The sequence below is a fragment of the Schistocerca piceifrons genome, chromosome 4 (assembly GCF_021461385.2).
Source record: "Schistocerca piceifrons isolate TAMUIC-IGC-003096 chromosome 4, iqSchPice1.1, whole genome shotgun sequence".
Taxonomy (NCBI): domain Eukaryota; kingdom Metazoa; phylum Arthropoda; class Insecta; order Orthoptera; family Acrididae; genus Schistocerca; species Schistocerca piceifrons.
Window position 1 is genome coordinate 707,755,434 of NC_060141.1, and position 19,391 is coordinate 707,774,824.

A 19,391-nucleotide genomic window follows, 5' to 3' on the forward strand; every position below is an offset into this window, starting at 1 on the left:
CTCCCTACCCTAAAAAAGGGTCTTTTCTGAATCCTATAACCACTGGTATTTTACCACTCATGACAGTGCCTCCCCCCTTTAACTTTCCTGCTATTTCCCCAGCCAATTTACCCTTCCCCTTCCTGTTGAGGTGAAGGCCATGCCTAGTATAATCCCACCTACTGACAGAATCAACATGAACCACACCAATGTGTGACCCCGCACCCGACATGAGCAGCCGTTCCAGCTCCAAATTAACTCTCTTGACAGAAGAGCTCAAATGAGGTCGGTCATGGCGCCCAAGAACAGATACAAACTCAACACTGGTATGCCTCGATGCTGATGCAATCTTCGCCAGGTCACACTCTATGCTGTACCCAGGATCTCTGTCAATACTGTTACCTGCCCCACCCACTATAACCACGGTGTCTTCCTTAGTGAAATCTTTGCAAAGTGATCCTAAATCCTCTGTCACTTGCTCCAGACCAGCACTAGGTTTAAAAAAATTGGTGACCTGGTATTCTGATCCTAGTTCATCCTGCAAGAGTTGGCCAACACCTCTTCCATGGGAACTACCTAACAACAACACTTTCTTTCTCTTTACTGATTTCCCTACATTCTTACTTTTCAATTTGCTGCTGAAAGTTTGTTGTGCCCTGTCTACACCTGTAACTGCTTGAGGCTCACCAGCTTCTAACTGAAGCAACAGGTCAAATCTATTTTCCACATTCACCATAAAGCTGTCAGACAAAGTTCTAGGCCTGTTCCTCCTGTTGCCTGTTGCCACTTCCCACCTCTCTTTACCCTTCTCCCTCCTTAACCTGTCAAGATCTCCCCTGGCCTTGTCTAACTCAGCCTGAAGGGCAGCAATTTTCCCCTCCTGTTCCAGTATCTTCCTATCTCTACTACAAATCCTACAAAACCACTGATGAGTCTCATTTACTTCCCCTATTCCCACGCCACTACAGTCACCCACATGGAAAAAACTACAGCACCCATCACACCAAAGCCCCGACCTAACAATTCTACGGCAAGTCAAGCACTTTTCACTCATGATAAACGTAATAATTTATTAAGAATAAGTCAGTTAAATTACAGATAAACACGAAAATATGGTTACACAAATTTGGCCTATACGCAACTGTGTGTAAACAAAAACAAAAGTGCAAAGTTTCTGAAACAACAAGTTAAACTTTACGCTACTTTCCGGAAATGCTAGTTAAATAATGAAGAGGTACGCTAAGTTAAATTGCTGGAGAGAGCAAGGAACAACTAAACGAAATTCTATAGATTTGCTGCAGCAGAACGTAAACAGAAAATACGACTGTACGGTCTTTTCGCGTTTTCTGCTATATTACGTAATGAGAAATGAAACCTTTAATGGTACACTTAAACGGCACACTAATACACTTATTTACCACGTAATCAGTACTAATCATGTGTTTTATAATCTAAAATAACTTATCTTTACGAGAACACCAAACCTCGCGCTAGTCGCTTGGCTGCAGGGCTGCCAACCTTCTGGTGTGTATCAGTGTCAGAGGTGATAAAGAGTGTTGGATGTAATTGCCGGTCATCCATAACAAACCAGATGGTTCTAGGAGCAGATTTCACTGCACGCAGAGCTCCTCGTGAAATCGTTAGCGGTTTCTCTTCAACATGATGCAGTACGGCCTCTTCCAATTCGGGAGTGCGGCGTCTTCTTGGAGTATCGCAGGCGCGCCTGCTAACGGTGAAGGTACCCCTTTCTCGAAGGCGTGGCACAACTGTGGCAAAAAGGTATGCGATGGAATTGGAGGAACTTGATAAAGGGGACGAGCAGCTCTTCCATTACCACGAGCTTTGCCATACAGAAGGATTATGTCGGTATATTCTGCAAAAGTGTAATCAACCATGTTGCTCTAACACTCAGACACACCCGTATGAGGCTCGAAGCAGATCAGACAGGTAGGATAGACGTCAAATGACATCAGCCAGTCAGACGTAAGCACCACCCCAATGACTATCCTGTTGCAAACATGTCTACCTAAGACATCTTCAAACGGCTGTAGCACGGAAACGGTGCGTTTCCGGACATGGCTTCTTGTTCAAAATGTTATGTACTCATACCCCTCTACAGGTCCTAGAAGTTTGTAACGGGAATTTCCCAACACCTTGTACAAAGTAAATATTCTTCATAAACATCATCTACATGAGAATAGTTGCACAACCAGCCTCAACAAGGCCTTGTTGGCATCTGTACTGAACATCGTAAACCGGTTCTGATTTTTGCACCTTACCATGGATATGTACCAAGCTATACCAAATTCAACAGTCCAGGTCATCTTATATCATGCTCAGAGTGTCGATATTTTTTCATGTTCGTGGTGTCAAATAAAGCACAGATTACATTCCATCTGAATGTCTAAAATAATTGGTGGAAGTGACAAGAAAACGACTATTCACACTGATGTCTAGAATGTATGAGACTAGCGATATTACGTCATACATTCGCTAACAACATCATCTACACAATTCTGAAGATTACAGGAGCCGACAAGTACAGCAGTCACGTACAATGAGCTTACCATCTGAAGCATGTAAGTTGCCGACAAGAATAGTATACAGAAGAATGGAGAAGAAAATTGAGGACCTCTTGTATGACGAGCAGTTTGGCCTAAAGGATAGGTAAAGGCAGGTCTGACCTGGTGGTTGATAATGGAAGCAAAACTGAGGAAAAATCAAGACACATTCACAGCGTTAGTCGACCTGGAAAAAGCGTAAAATGATGCAAGATGTTCAAAGAGAAGAATAGAGGTAAACTACAGAGAAAGAATGGTAATACGCGATATGTACAAGAACCAAGACGGTATAATGGGAATGCAATAACAAGAAAGAACTGCTCGATTTAAAAAGAGTGTAAGGGAGGGTTGAAATCTTTAACCCCTACTGTTCAATCTTCACGACGAAGAAGGAATGACGGAAATAAGAGAAAGGTTCAAGAGTGGTTCAAAGTGAAAAGGAATTAATGATAAGATTCGCCGATGATATTGTTGTCTCACCCAAAGGGAAGACGAATTAGGGGATTCAAAAAAAAATGGCTCAAATGACTCTGAGCACTATGGGACTTAACTACTGTGGTCATCGGTCCTCTAGAACTTAGAACTACTTAAACCTAACTAACCTAAGGACATCACACACATCCATGCCCGAGGCAGGATTCGAACCTGCGACCGTAGTGGTCACGCGGTTCCAGACTGTAGCGCCTATAACCGCACGGCCACTCCGGCCGGCAATTAGAGGATTCGTTGAATGTACTAAATAGTCTAATGACTATAGAATATGAATTGAGAATAAAGCGGGAAAAGACTAAAGTAATGAGAAGTATATGAAATGAGAATCGCAAGAAACTTGAACGCCAGAATTGGTGATCACGAGGTAGATAAAGAATTCTGCTACCTCGGAAGCAAAATAATCCATGATCGACAAAGCAAAGAGGACATAAAAACAGAGTACATGAGCCAAAGAGGGCGTTACTGACCAAAAGAAGTCCTCTAATATCAAACATATGCTTTCATTTGTGGGAGAAGGTTCTGAGAATGTATGGCAGTGAAACATGGACTATGGGGAAACGGGTATAGAAGTCAATCCAAGCATTTGAGATTTTTTGCTACAGAAGAGTGTGGAAAATTAGATGGACTGATACGACAAGGAATGCGGAGGTTATCCGCAGAATTGGTGAAGAAAGGAATATATTGGAGACACTGACAAGAAAAATGGACAGGATGACACGATATCTGTCAAGACATCAGGACCATGATGCTATAGGGAGCTATTAGAGGGTAAAAACTGTAGAGGAAGACATAGATCTGAGTACATCCAGCAAATAATTGAGGACATTGGATGTAATTGCTATTCTGAGATGAAAAGGTTGGTACAGGTGTAAGTAGGCTGTTTAGGTTTTTATGTTGGTAACGCCACGTAGCGCTCTGTATGAAAATCACTGACTGTGCAGTGTGCAGTCTGTGGCTGGATGGCATTGTTGGAATATTTGCTATTGTAGTGTTAGGCAGTTGGATGTGAACAGCGAGTAGCGTTGTGCAGTTGGAGGTGAGCCGCCAGCAGTGGTGGATGTGGGGAGAGAGATGGCAGAGTTTTGAGAGCGGACGATCTGGACGTGTGTCCGCCATAAAAAGGAAATTTATAACACTGGATATCATGAACTGATGTATATATTATGCCTTTTGAACATTATTAAGGTAAATACATCGTTTGTTCTCTAAAAAAATCTTTCATTTGCTGACTATGCCTATCAGCAGTTAGTGCCTTCCGTAGTTAGAATCTTTTAATTAACTGGCAGTATTGGCGCTCGCTGTATTTCAGTAGTTCAAGTAACGAAGATTTTTGTGAGGTAAGTGATTCGTGAAAGGTATAGGTTATTGTTAGTCAGGGTCATTCTTTTGTAGGGATTATTGAAAGTCAGATTGCGTTGCGCTAAAAATATTGTGTGTCAGTTTGTTGATGATCAGAATAAGTAAATAGAGAAACGTCTGAGCACGTTCAGATTTGCTCAGCTATCTGAAAATCAAATAACGTAAGAGGTTTACCAGCACAATAATTTATAATTTTGTAAAGGGGACGCTTCAAAGGAGAGGAATCCATGACGGGCCACAATAAACCGCTGAGAATACTGAAAGGAAAGTGACTGTTGGCTGTTTCCACACGCTCTGAGCCTTGCGACTTGTGGCGAGTGGAAGTACACGTAAAGATTATTGCTAGCTGAGTGCCTGGCATTGTCAGGGTACGTTTGTATCCAGTCTTATCAATTTCGTCCTTCTCCTATTCCCGTCCATCGTTGTTCTTCTGTTTCAATTTGACCGTTTCTTCCCCCTTTCTCTATCTCCTCTCTATCTCTCTCCCCCTCCCCCCTCCCGGTCTCTCTCTCTCTCTCTCTCTCTTCTCTCTCTGTGTATGTGTGTGTAAGTGTGTGTGTATCGCCTACTACCCCCTCTGACCACCAACTTTTCCTCCTCCTCCTCCTCCTCTCTTCACCTCCTCCCCTTCTCCCTGTCTCCATTGCCTCCGCACCCCTCTCTTGGTCCATCTCAACTCCCCCCGTCTCTCCACCTATCTCCCTCTCCTCCTGTCTGTGTCCATCTCCTCTTCCATTGACAGCAGAGTGTTATATCCAGCCTGTGTTTACGTTTCCAGGGTCGGATCACTCCCCAGATTTTTTTGCACATATGACTACGCTCTGGACTTTTCTTCTGGCTAGCTGTTCTTTTCGTGAATTATGCTGTCACTGACCACAGAAACCCCCTGTTTCTTCCATCAATCTCTGTGTCAGCGCCATTGGGAATGATCAACTCAATTCCACCTATGAAGAGTAAAACATAAAAGCACTGGTCTGGATTAAAATTTAAAACAGTCTTGATCGCAATCTTCTTAAAATATCTTTTTATTGGAGTGAGTGACCGGTTTCGACTCTATGAAAGAGTCATCTTCGGACTCCAGAGCCGTGGATGGACACTGCTAGATGAGTTCCGTCGACCCTCGACACTCGTGTAACAATATTGCGATCAAGACTGCTTTAAATTTTAACAAATTTCAAGATCGCTGACTATGTTTTCAAAAATTTCAAAAATTTTACTGTTGTGTATGGTATGGTTGCTCCCTAGATATTACTGTCAAAAACTGAACCGTCTTACATTCTTCACTATGAACTGATTACTATTACAGTCAATGATAGCTGATTGTGACTCTAGTCAACAACACCATTTTACTGTAGCAATCGTTTCAGGTGGTGACAGTTTAACTACTGAAAACTCTCGGCCTATAGACTTTGTTCTCTTAAACAAATGAACAGTTACTCAAACAGGCAATCGACCTTCATATCGCCCCACAAACAAATAAAAATTATCTCCAATCTCTTGGTTCCGACCATATTTTCGGGAAGTTTTAACCGTTTGTAGGGCAAATGCTGAAACCTGAAATCACCCCTGGAATATCTCCAGTGGTGACCCCTTTCGCCCACTATCAGCTCGCCTCGTATTTTACTGCAAGAGCTGGTCGCTGTAATGGAACTGATGTGGAGCAGCGCTTTTTACATCTCGAGATAGGTAGAGATCTAAACACGTTAAAAATGCTCTACGCAGGGCATAGATCATGAGATAGAATACACATGATTGCATCGGCATAATTTTCTCATTATTTCCACCTAGAATGCCCCCCTTAGTTTTTCGCCGTCTGTTAATGGGATGGCTAGAGGGTTAAAATGTCGTTTCACGATTTGAGATGGTATTCCTTATTACGCAAGTTGACACATCTATTGGGCAGTGTTGAGATTCCTGTCGCAGGTGTGCAGTTCCGCCTTCCACAGACCGCACCAAAACAATTTAGTAAAGTGTACCGCGAACCCAGTTTCGTGACTGTAATACCAGTTAATTAGCGTCGGCGTTTTCATTAACCTCACACTGCTGACCGGATTAAATTTGCATGTTACAAATGCGGCAGCTGCACGAGCCACTCTGACAGCGTCGGTTTCCGCGAATCCGCTGTTGTTATCGCATAACGTGCGAAGCACTGGGCAACTCTCAATTATACATTTATCGCTTTACCGATGAGTCCGTTGCTGCAGAATTTCTTTTTATTTGCACTACGCATATTTTTGGCCATTCCGAATTACAAACTCAGTTGTGTTCAATCTGAATATTACGTGCGACCGATACCTTACTTTTTTCAATCTGCGAAACAAGATTTCACAATCTTTCAGCGACATATTTGTACTGAGCACTACCTTTCTTTTTTCAAGTAGCTACAGGAAGTTTGACAAACTTTCAGTCGTATATTTATCGTTAGCAGTGGCGTACCGTACTCCTTTTCAGTTACCTAAGACACTCGCTGCTTCATAATAGGAATGCACAGTTTAAATGGCACAATATTTTCGTTCCGACCTAATGGCAATGCTTGCTATTGTTCATTTAGACATTACTGTTGGTGAAAATGAATCACTTTGTGAACAACGCGTTGTCGTAGTCTAAATTATTACAAATACTGAAAAAATCTATACAAACACATCACAAATTGGGCGCTATTATCGATTGTTGAAACGTACCAGTTTCGTTATCAATTCGACAGATAATTAAGAAGTCTGAAGAGAGTAGTTGAGGTGCTGTAGTTAAAACAGCAAAGCGACACAGTACCTCCTGGTTTGCTGAAAACATTGCCCCTGTATATGAGAGGTTTGACCGAAGTCCCCGAAGTTCAGTTTGCCTTCGATTACAAGAAATTTAAAGAAACGTCGTGCAATAAAATCTGACAAAATATCTTCATCTACGCTCTAGCAAGTTTCAGTTTAAACAACAATTGTATCCAACCTGCTATTTGCAGACGCTTGAGTTCACCGACTGGATGCTGCAAAACCAATAAGTGGATGACAGTTTTGCGAAGAATATCATCCTTAGCTATGACGCGCATTTCCTAATGAACAGCAAGTGTAACTGGTGAATTAGAGACGATGAAAATAGTCGCATAACACTTCAGCAGTTGATGATTGCACAACGAACGACTCTTTCGTAAGGATTTTTAGCTGGCGAAAGCGACAGGGACCTACTGTTTCAAGAATACCTTAAGTATCCCCTGATAAATAAGTTACCTTAGAGCTCGAAACCGAGTGAATCCAGCTAGATCCTGTCGTACCTCGGGTAGTCGCTCTTATTGCTGCAGGGGAAATTTCAGGGTCGCCTCATCTCGCTGTATGGGGACCAGAATGAGCCACCAAGAAAAGACGCCCTGCGACAGTTTACTATGGGGATACGTGAAGTCACATGTTTACTCGAACAAAACGAATAAGATTCCTCCCCCCCTCCCTCTCCAAGTTAAATGGCCATATTGAGCTTGTCATTGCGGAAATCGGTCCAGAAGTGTGCAAAAAGTCATTAAAAATTCGTAACAGATTTTTAATAAGGTTTCAGGTGGACATTCGTCGGGTACTGTTTTCCGCTCGAATACGAGTTGTATATTGATGAGTCTAGCGTAAAAGTATTTCAGTTGTTCAAGTAACTAATATCTGTAACTCAAAAATTAAATTACATATCCTTACTGCGGCATCCTTAAAAAGCTATCGATAAAGAAAACTATATCAGACACATTGGAATTTAGAAAACAGTGTGACTGTTTTTAATGAAATGAAATGCTTGTATGGTATTATTCGCAGAGAGACTCTATCTAGGGTTCTTTGACCGCCTATTGCAAGACTTTTTCAGTGATACCACTTCGGTCACTTGTGTATCGATGATTATGATGAAAATATGATGACAACACAACACCCAGTCCTCAAGTAAATAAAATCTCCAGCCTGGCCAGGAATCAAACCCAAGTCCCATTATATAGAGGCAGCAACGCTAACCACTGAACAACCAGCTGTAGACTCGTTAAAAAAAATTCCTAATAAAATAGGCGAAACCGTGGTAGGTGGAATCCGAGGAAAAGCTCTGATTAGTTCACAGATGTGGAGGAAAATAGGCATTGCCATCCTGGCATGTGCCTGGAGAAATTTAGGGACAAGGATTTGAACCTCGGCATCCCCAATGCAAGTCCAGTGTGCTAACCATTGCCACATTTCGCGCGGCAAAATTCTGTCCAGGGCCAATGTTCACGTAAGAAGTGGATATAACACAATAATAACTTTTTTTAATCCCAATCAGTCCGATGTACAGTTCAGTTCTGTTTCAGACCCTGTGGCACACAAGCTGGCTCCAGCCAGGACCAATAAAACTAAAAGCACAATATTTACACTTTTTGCTCATTGTGCGTTACAGTCGAGCAGTTCGATGAAACTCCCAACGGTTCTCGTGAAAATCCGGTTTGAAGTTTTCCGAGCAGTCTTAATACAGTACGCTAAGGTGGATATTTCGATAGGCGGTGTAGTTATGCCCCCCCCCCCCCCCATGAACCATGGACCTTGCCGTTGGTGGGGAGGCTTGCGTGCCTCAGCGATACAGATAGCCGTACCGTAGGTGCAACCACAACGGAGGGGTATCTGTTGAGAGGCCAGACAAACGTGTGGTTCCTGAAGAGGGGCAGCAGCCTTTTCAGTAGTTGCAAGGGCAACAGTCTGGATGATTGACTGATCTGGCCTTGTAACAATAACCAAAATGGCATTGCCGTGCCGGTACTGCGAACGGCTGAAAGCAAGGGGAAACTACAGCCGTAATTTTTCCCGAGGGCATGCAGCTTTACTGTATGATTACATGATGATGGCGTCCTCTTGGGTAAAATATTCCGGAGGTAAAATAGTCCCCCATTCGGATCTCCGGGCGAGGACTACTCAAGAGGATGTCGTTATCAGGAGAAAGAAAACTGGCGTTCTACGGATCGGAGCGTGGAATGTCAGATCCCTTAATCGGGCAGGTAGGTTAGAAAATTTAAAAAGGGAAATGGATAGGTTGAAGTTAGATATAGTGGGAATTAGTGAAGTTCGGTGGCAGGAGGAACAAGACTTCTGGTCAGGTGACTACAGGGTTATAAACACAAAATCAAATAGGGGTAATGCAGGAGTAGGTTTAATAATGAATAGGAAAATAGGAATGCGGGTAAGCTACTACAAACAGCATAGTGAACGCATTATTGTGGCCAAGATAGATACGAAGCCCACACCTACTACAGTAGTACAAGTTTATATGCCAACTAGCTCTGCAGATGACGAAGAAATTGAAGAAATGTATGATGAAAGAAAAGAAATTATTCAGATTGTGAAGGGAGACGAAAATTTAATAGTCATGGGTGACTGGAATTCGAGTGTAGGAAAAGGGAGAGAAGGAAACATAGTAGGTGAATATGGACTGGGGGACAGAAATGAAAGAGGAAGCCGCCTGGTAGAATTTTGCACAGAGCACAACATAATCATAACTAACACTTGGTTTAAGAATCATGAAAGAAGGTTGTATACATGGAAGAACCCTGGAGATACTAAAAGGTATCAGATAGATTATATAATGGTAAGACAGAGATTTAGGAACCAGGTTTTAAATTGTAAGACATTTCCAGGGGCAGATGTGGACTCTGACCACAATCTATTGGTTATGACCTGTAGATTAAAACTGAAGAAACTGCAAAAAGGTGGGAATTTAAGGAGATGGGACCTGGATAAACTAAAAGAACCAGAGGTTGTACAGAGATTCAGGGAGAGCATAAGGGAGCAATTGACAGGAATGGGGGAAATAAATACAGTAGAAGAAGAATGGGTAGCTTTGAGGGATGAAGTAGTGAAGGCAGCAGAGGATCAAGTAGGTACAAAGACGAGGGCTTTTAGAAATCCTTGGGTAACAGAAGAAATATTGAATTTAATTGATGAAAGGAGAAAATATAAAAATGCAGTAAGTGAAACAGGCAAAAAGGAATACAAACGTCTCAAAAATGAGATCGACAGGAAGTGCAAAATGGCTAAGCAGGGATGGCTAGAGGACAAATGTAAGGATGTAGAGGCCTATCTCACTAGGGGTAAGATAGATACCGCCTACAGGAAAATTAAAGAGACCTTTGGAGATAAGAGAACGACTTGTATGAATATCAAGAGCTCAGATGGAAACCTAGTTCTAAGCAAAGAAGGGAAAGCAGAAAGGTGGAAGGAGTATATAGAGGGTCTATACAAGGGCGATGTACTTGAGGACAATATTATGGAAATGGAAGAGGATGTAGATGAAGATGAAATGGGAGATATGATACTGCGTGAAGAGTTTGACAGAGCACTGAAAGACCTGAGTCGAAACAAAGCCCCCGGAGTAGACAATATTCCATTGGAACTACTGACGGCCGTGGGAGAACCAGTCCTGACAAAACTCTACCATCTGGTGAGGAAGATGTATGAGACAGGCGAAATACCCTCAGACTTCAAGAAGAATATAATAATTCCAATCCCAAAGAAAGCAGGTGTTGACAGATGTGAAAATTACCGAACTATCAGCTTAATAAGTCACAGCTGCAAAATACTAACACGAATTCTTTACAGACGAATGGAAAAACTAGTAGAAGCCAACCTCGGGGAAGATCAGTTTGGATTCCGTAGAAACACTGGAACACGTGAGGCAATACTGACCTTACGACTTATCTTAGAAGAAAGATTAAGGAAAGGCAAACCTACGTTTCTAGCATTTGTAGACTTAGAGAAAGCTTTTGACAATGTTGACTGGAATACTCTCTTTCAAATTCTGAAGGTGGCAGGGGTAAAATACAGGGAGCGAAAGGCTATTTACAATTTGTACAGAAACCAGATGGCAGTTATAAGAGTCGAGGGACATGAAAGGGAAGCAGTGGTTGGGAAGGGAGTAAGACAGGGTTGTAGCCTCTCCCCGACGTTGTTCAATCTGTATATTGAGCAAGCAGTAAAGGAAACAAAAGAAAAATTCGGAGTAGGTATTAAAATTCATGGAGAAGAAATAAAAACTTTGAGGTTCGCCGATGACATTGTAATTCTGTCAGAGACAGCAAAGGACTTGGAAGAGCAGTTGAATGGAATGGACAGTGTCTTGAAAGGAGGATATAAGATGAACATCAACAAAAGCAAAACAAGGATAATGGAATGTGGTCTAATTAAGTCGGGTGATGCTGAGGGAATTAGATTAGGAAATGAGGCACTTAAATTAGGAAAGGAGTTTTGCTATTTGGGGAGCAAAATAACTGATGATGGTCGAAGTAGAGAGGATATAAAATGTAGGCTGGCAATGGCAAGGAAAGCGTTTCTGAAGAAGAGAAATTTGTTAACATCCAGTATTGATTTAAGTGTCAGGAAGTCATTTCTGAAAGTATTTGTATGGAGTGTAGCCATGTATGGAAGTGAAACATGGACGATAAATAGTTTGGACAAGAAGAGAATAGAAGCTTTCGAAATGTGGTGCTACAGAAGAATGATGAAGATTAGATGGGTAGATCACATAACTAATGAGGAAGTATTGAATAGGATTGGGGAGAAGAGAAGTTTGTGGCGCAACTTGACCAGAAGAAGGGATCGGTTGGTAGGACATGTTCTGAGGCATCAAGGGATCACCAATTTAGTATTGGAGGGGAGCGTGGAGGGTAAAAATCGTAGAGGGAGACCAAGAGATGAATACACAAAGCAGATTCAGAAGGATGTAGGTTGCAGTAGGTACTGGGAGATGAAAAAGCTTGCACAGGATGGAGTAGCATGAAGAGCTGCATCAAACCAGTCTCAGGACTGAAGACCACAACAACAACAACAACAACGTGTAGTTATGAGGTAGGGAGCTTGACTGCCATCTGTAAACCATAGGCTTGATTCCTGGTTGTCTTAAATTTTTAAACGAATAATTTCTCTGAGAAGTAAAGTACATAAATGTGAAAAAATTTAACATGTGATTTTTTTAGATCTAAGCGATATCTATTAACGATCTTTTGTAAAAGAACGGTAATTAAGAATGTCTATTTGCATTGAATACTGGATTTTTGTATCCAGTGTGTAATTAGATATAAAAAGACCCACACACTTTATAAAAATCGTAATTCGGAATGTGACTTTTAACATATCTCTGATAAATTTTATGTTTAAATGATACAGGTGTTAGAACTGAACACACAAAAATGAAAAAAAAAACAGAAAAATGACTGAAATGAGACTACAGTCAGCGATCTAGTGATTATGTTCTTGAGTGCTACCTATAAATCCATCTTTATGTAGTTTCGTTTCACGAAATGCTCCTCTGTTTAAAAATTCAGTTCAGCCAGCAATCAAACCCAGGTCAGCCAGACGAGCACTCTACCATAGATTTATTAAAAAATTAACAATACTTTATGGTACTAAAGACACTCAGAAAAGATCGTACTCATTTTTCTTGATAATTTTTGAACGTTACATGGAAGAATTTTTTGTGTAGGTGGTGTATAAGTTCTGAACTTCACATAACATAAATATAAAACATTAAAATAACCCAATAGCCGTGTGGTCTCCATGTTGGTACTGCCAGATACAACAGGGCTACCAAGGCCACCTAGGCTATGGACAAAAACTGCAATATAAACTTAGATGACATTTAGCTAAGCACAAAAGTTGAACACTTCTTCAGCACGCTTTCAGAGGGAGGACAGAACCGTCTCTTGTACAATGGTGGAATACGTCCCCAACGTAGAGATAAGACACAATACAAAAGCAGACGCTTGCATACCCATGCCAGCGCTGTGTTACTGCCCAGAGTACATCCTTATGTAAAAATGCACATAACACTATAATCAAAAAAATCTTCCTAACCAATATATACATGGTGGTCAGAAACAGTCTGCAAAAATTGTAAAGGTGTTGCACGGTAGATCGTGCTGAGAAATAATTGATACGAAAAAAATTCGATAAGTTGAGATTTTTCGGAATTAATTGGCGCTGAAGATAGCCAACCGGGCCGTTGCGGGTGCACATTCAAGCAGCCCTAGCCCGAGAGTGATACAAAAATTGGACATGGGACGGTAGTAGGGATCTAACGCGAGCCAAAGGCTAAGCAGTCCAGTGCGCGGCCATCTGCGCTATGAGAACAAATGACACTAATTGTATCTGACGTGCCGTTTGAATTTCCGCGTTCAACGGCCTGATTGGCTATCTTCAATGCTGATTATCTCGAAAACGGCATAAAGCATCGATGTTTCTCTTAACAAGAATTATCTCTCCCACAACCTACCTTGCAACACCTGTCCACGCTTCAGACTATTTCTGGTCACCCTATATAGCAAATGTGTTTCAGCCGCTGTGACACAGCCGGCCGGGGTGGCCGAGTGGTTCTAGGCGCTACAGTCTGGAACCACGCGACTGCTACGGTCGCAGGTTCGAATCCTGCCTCGGGCATGGGTGTGTGTGATCTCCTTAGTTTAAGTACTTCTACGTTCTAGGGGACTGATGACCTCATAAGTTAAGTCCCATAGTGCTCAGAGCCATTTGAATCATTTGAAACCTGTGACACACAAGTGGGCACAAACCAAGAACAACAAAATAAAAAGTACAGTATTCCCACTCTCCTGCTGTTGTTCTTTACAATCGAGCATCCACATCAACAAAGTACAATATCAATTTAAAATCACAAGATCTACCTCTACTTCCAAGGGACTCCACCAACAACTTACTGCTGCTACAAACAACAGGTTTATAAGGCTATCGACGACAACAGAAATATATTTTTCAGGGAACTTATAGCTATGTACAGTAGGTGAACAGAACTACAGCATGATTCTAAAGACAATAAAGAACTGTCTTCTGTAAAATGGTAGAACACGCTCTCAGCATAGAGATAGGACAAAATACAAAGGCAGACTCTTGCACACTCATGGCCGTCCTGTGTAATACCGGAACTTGTAACGATCACTTCGTACTCAAAACACACACACCAGCCGCTGGCCGTATTGAATGTACACAGTATGTGCTGTACAAGAATCCCAATCAGACAATCTCTCAGCTGCCCACTAAACACATTCAAGCCCCTGAATGACACTGCTAGTGTTCTGCATAAAATAGCACCACATTTCTCCGTATCTGATGGTGTTTGGTATCTTATCCGGCCAGTGTGTAAAGACATGCCCATGCTTCAGGTGGACCATGTCCACGATAGCTTGGCCACATCCCACGTCGACTATTAACTGCACAGGCTGGCAATCATCTCGACAGTACACGTTACATTTGAAGTTCCTTCTCAGTTACTGGCCACCAACAGACTCTCGGTCTGCTTCAACAGTGTCCTGCGACAACTAGGGCATGCACCCAAAGCAATCCCAGAGCTTTCCCCATTTCAGTCCCACGTCTCGCCTGCCATTAGCTACCTTGGCAATGGCTAAAGAAGTACTTGCCGCAGCTCCCCGTCATGTTGACCAACACATCCAGACCCAGCCCATCAATATGGACAACCTCGGACGCCACACCAATTTGTGTCTCCAATGGCGCATCATAATCTTCTGTGAGGCCTCCATCATGGTGTCGGCGCTGGCGTCCAGATGATGTTATCGTTACCATCGGTCCAGATGACTCACTCCTCACTGCAACACCTTTAGACCCATCCCACCAATTTTGACACTTGGCCACCAAACTATTTCTCCTCCATTTTCTGCCAACTTCAGTTCCACCTTCCAAATATGCAATCCTCCTTTTGAGACCAGTCACAAGCCATTTTTCACTGCTCATAATGATTTGTGAATAGTGATATATTCCGAAGCGATCTCATTTCATGTAGTCCATCTCGTAGATGTCTTGACCACCAATTCGCGTGATCACAGCCCAACGGAGGACTTCTGGGACGCTACCGGAAGCTAGATCAGCGCCCTCAGACCAATGGCTAATTTACCAAAATGGCTTGACTTGTGCGTAGACATCTGGTACTATATACCTCCAGAAACCTACCAAGAACTTGTCAAATCCGTGCAATACAGACTCTTCCAAATCTGATGTACGCACAGTCCGCAGCACGTTCGTCTGAAAGGCCTCTTGATCGCACAAACGCCAAAGAAAGGGCTTGAAATGTTGTGTGATGTTGTTGGTGTCTGTCAGGGTACTTGTTTCAGTCTCTCGGCCGTTTCCATCTGCTTGGCCGTACACAAGCACCAACTCGACTTGTTCCCGACATGATTACCGGACCATTCTGCTGCTTGCTGTACGCTGTGTCAATCGCACAGCTTGCAACACACAGGTAACACACGGCACGTGGTCAGAGGAACTTTCATTCGTCAGTGCCACCTACCGTGGCAATGATGCATTTCTGGGTACACGTCCATAGGACCTCTTTTCCTCCATCTTCAGTCAGGAAACCGTGTCAACAGTTTGTCAGTTTCATTAATGGTTCAAATGGCTCTGAGCACTATGGGACTCAACTGCTGAGGTCATTAGTCCCCTAGAATTTAGAACTAGTTAAACCTAACTAACCTAAGGACATCACAAACATCCATGCCCGAGGCAGGATTCGAACCTGCGACCGTAGCGGTCTTGCGGTTCCAGACTGCAGCGCCTTTAACCGCACGGCCACTTCGGCTGGCAGTTTCATTAATGTTCACCCTATATACCCGCATCGAAATCGTGCTGTGTTGCATATACGCTGCAGCGGCGCCCTCTAACGGAAACGTTTCGATCGCCCCTTATACAATGTAAGCAGAATAAAGTCAGCCAAGAATTTTTCTAACTTATTTTTTATTGTAGCCTACTGTACATGCACGGAAACCATATAACTTTTTATTATATATCATGCTAGATTCGCTAGCCTGACGCAAGGAATGAAATAAAGGTAGGAAACAAATACATACATATGTAAGTCTGTAGGCTTTCGTGATCGATGCCATTGAAGTTAAAAAGTGTTAGGCCGCGTCACTTTACCTCTACACGAACGACGTTTCGACTCCGCTGCTGGGATCTTCCTTAGCATATTGTGGCAGTCAAGGTTACCAGAGTATTCACCTAACAGTGAACACCACAAGATCCTGAAGAATGTTCCAGCAGAGGGATCGAAACCTTGACCACGTAGAAGAAATATGGCACGGCTTAGCATCCTAGAATACTTAACATCCTAACATCCTACACAATAGCCCCCATACGTGGTATGGTGAATCGTCGTTAGAAAACTCATACATAGAGGTATTCTTTCCTCTGTTCTCTTTCTTTTATTTTCGTTAATCACTAGAACTTATTAACATTTCTTGTGGTTGAAATCTGGAACGAACAAAAGAAATGAAGATGTAAACAAATACTTCAACAGCTGAGACGACTGTTACGAAACGTAATGGTTTCCTTATCAGTGACATTTATGTACAGATATTTCAACTAGAATCGAGAATACATGATACAGAGCTACTGAAGGCGCACGAAATTTGTACACTATCGTGCCATGGATTAAGTGACAGTAAGCTTCGCAACCTATTCCATCTCTCTCTCTATAGAGCATCTTAAAAACTAAGACTTGTATCGTATGTGAATGAAGTAAGCTGATTACACGAAGCTACGACTATTAAACATCTTTTGAAAGTGGCACTATGTACTTCTTAGCTGAGTGCCAACCATAGGTTGACTGATAGAACAAAACTCCTCGCAGCTACATTGTATGTAATCATGAAAATTTGAAACTGCATACCACTTTACTGAAACGGCAAAAAGTCCTGGACTTCTTACGACTACTGTGCTTCATTTTAATTTCGCAATTTGCCTGTAAGCCATCATTTTTATTATGACATACGTCACAGATGTGAAAATAACACCACAGCACTCGTTACATTTTATCGCTTAGAAATATTTTCCACATAAACAATAATAGAAAGAAAGTCGAGTTATTGCACGGTTTTCATGTGCACATACGTATTTCTATATTTCTACGGAGAAATTTACATACTGTGTATACCAGATAATATATTATTTCTTTGTCTTATTATTTCATACGACTGCCAAGTCGGACTACATTCTCAGCTCTGTCCTTGTTACAGGTGGCGGAGGATTTACTGGAACTAATGGTCCATATCGCAGAGAATCCGACGCGTTGGCGTAAGTATCACTGAACCCATTTCGTCTCATACGTGTTAGGTTCGCTGTGTTCACGCTAAATAAGCAACTGAGTTGTGCCACAAAATCTAATATCTTGAGGCTGATGCAGAAAAGCAGAGTATCAGAACAATCCGCAATAGAATCATGGCACAGGTTCTGTTCTCTCCGTAATTTGCCTAAATAGAAACAGGCGCTCCCTGGTGGATGCCTATGTATTTGCGCGTCGTCAGCTTCTTCTCTGTCAATCTCTACTTACCAGTTGTACTTATATTCCCATTTGATCTCATCAAGCTGGGCCCAGGTCCATACCTTTACACCACAAAAACGGGGCATAGAACGCACGGTATCGACATGTGTACCCATGGACGCCGACCTCCACGTCAAGGAGGCAATCCATTCAAAGCTGTGCTATGAAGGTTATGCAGCTGAAAAGTCTACAGCGAGGTCATGAAAACTGTTGTCGGGCAGTTTAATACCAAATATTCAACATGTAACGAAATGGTATTTTAAGGCACAAAACAACAGATAAGTCAGATTTCAGAGAATCATTGCTTCATACAGTACGAACAGTCTTTCAGAGCCAGTAGAGGGTATGGGACGTCGAATCGATGACAATTTTCCAGATAATCATAGGTCCGAAATGCGCCACTGTCGATATACGGCCACGAGATGACGATCAATGTGAGCCGTTGGTAGCGGGGGATGGAGGTGGAGGGTCACAGAGAGGTGAAGGGGGGGGGGGGGGTGGCAAATGATTGTCCGGTAGGTGAACGTGTTTGGGCGTGTCCAGCAGTGTGAGTATGAGCGTGCAACAGTACAGCAAATTATCTTTAAAAGGTTGTGGTATTATGGTACTTCTAGAGTACTTGATTTGGTAATGAAATTTTAAGGAGTAAACAATACAAAATATTCTCATAGCTCAATAACGGTTAATTTCGGAACTGTGGTTATCTGAAGAACTTACCTCCATTCGACGTCCTCCACCCTATACAGTTAATTTTGCATCCAATGAGAATGTAAATAATATTCTATGCATCTACATTTGCATCTATACTTCTCAAGCCAGCTTGCGGCGTTTGGCGGCGGGTACTTGAATACCACTGCAACTTTCCCTCTTTCCTGATTCACTCACGAGTACCTCGTTGGAAGAACGATCGCCCGTACGCCTCCGTGTGGGCACGAATCCCTCTGATTTTGTCTTCATAGTCTTTTCGCGAGCTATACGTAGGAGGAAGCAATGCATCTGTTGACTTTTCTAGGAGAGTACGTTCTCAAAACGTTCATAATAAACCACACTGTGACGCAGAACGCCTCTCTTTCAGTGTCTGTCACTGGAGTTCATTGATTACCTCTGTGAACCTTTCGTGCTTACTATAGGAACCCGTAACGGAACGTGCTGCTCTTTTTTCGATCTTCTCTATCTATCTGGTACGGATCTCACATTGACGAGTAAATTCAAGAACAGGTAGAACGGGTGTTTCCTGAGCTGCTTCCTTTATTGATAGACTAAATTTCTTAACGATTCTTCCAATGAAACTCAGTGTGGCATCTGCCTCACTTCTGACAAATTTTTCGTGTTGGTTCTACTTCAGATCTCTCCGTATACGCACCCCTACATATTTAATGGAAGAAGCTGCTTCCAGTGGTTATTCAGCAATCGTGTAATGATACAATAAACGGTGTTTATTCGCGACAAGTTGCATTTGTTTGTTTTGAGGGTCAGATGCATTCCCTGCACCAAACGTCGATCCTCTGCAAGTCTTCCTACATTTCGCTACAATTTCCTTGTGCTACCTCTCTGTATACAACAGCATCACCCGCGAAAAGCGTCGTGGAAATTCCGACGTTATCCACTACGTCATTTACATAAGGGGTGATCAAAATACAAAATTTTGAAAAACACAGACCTCAGTCGCGAACACAATTTGTGACCTAG

At 42.4% G+C, this 19,391-nt stretch overlaps 1 protein-coding gene across 1 annotated transcript in view; it reads left to right on the plus strand.

Annotated features, from left to right (window-relative positions):
- Positions 1-19,391, plus strand: part of LOC124796121 — a 387,418-nt gene that overhangs the window by 339,803 nt on the left and 28,224 nt on the right. Inside the window, exon 6 of the mRNA XM_047260211.1 lies at positions 17,398-17,455. Coding sequence (XP_047116167.1) covers positions 17,398-17,455 — 58 coding nt within the window. The remainder of the gene's footprint in view (positions 1-17,397; positions 17,456-19,391) is intronic.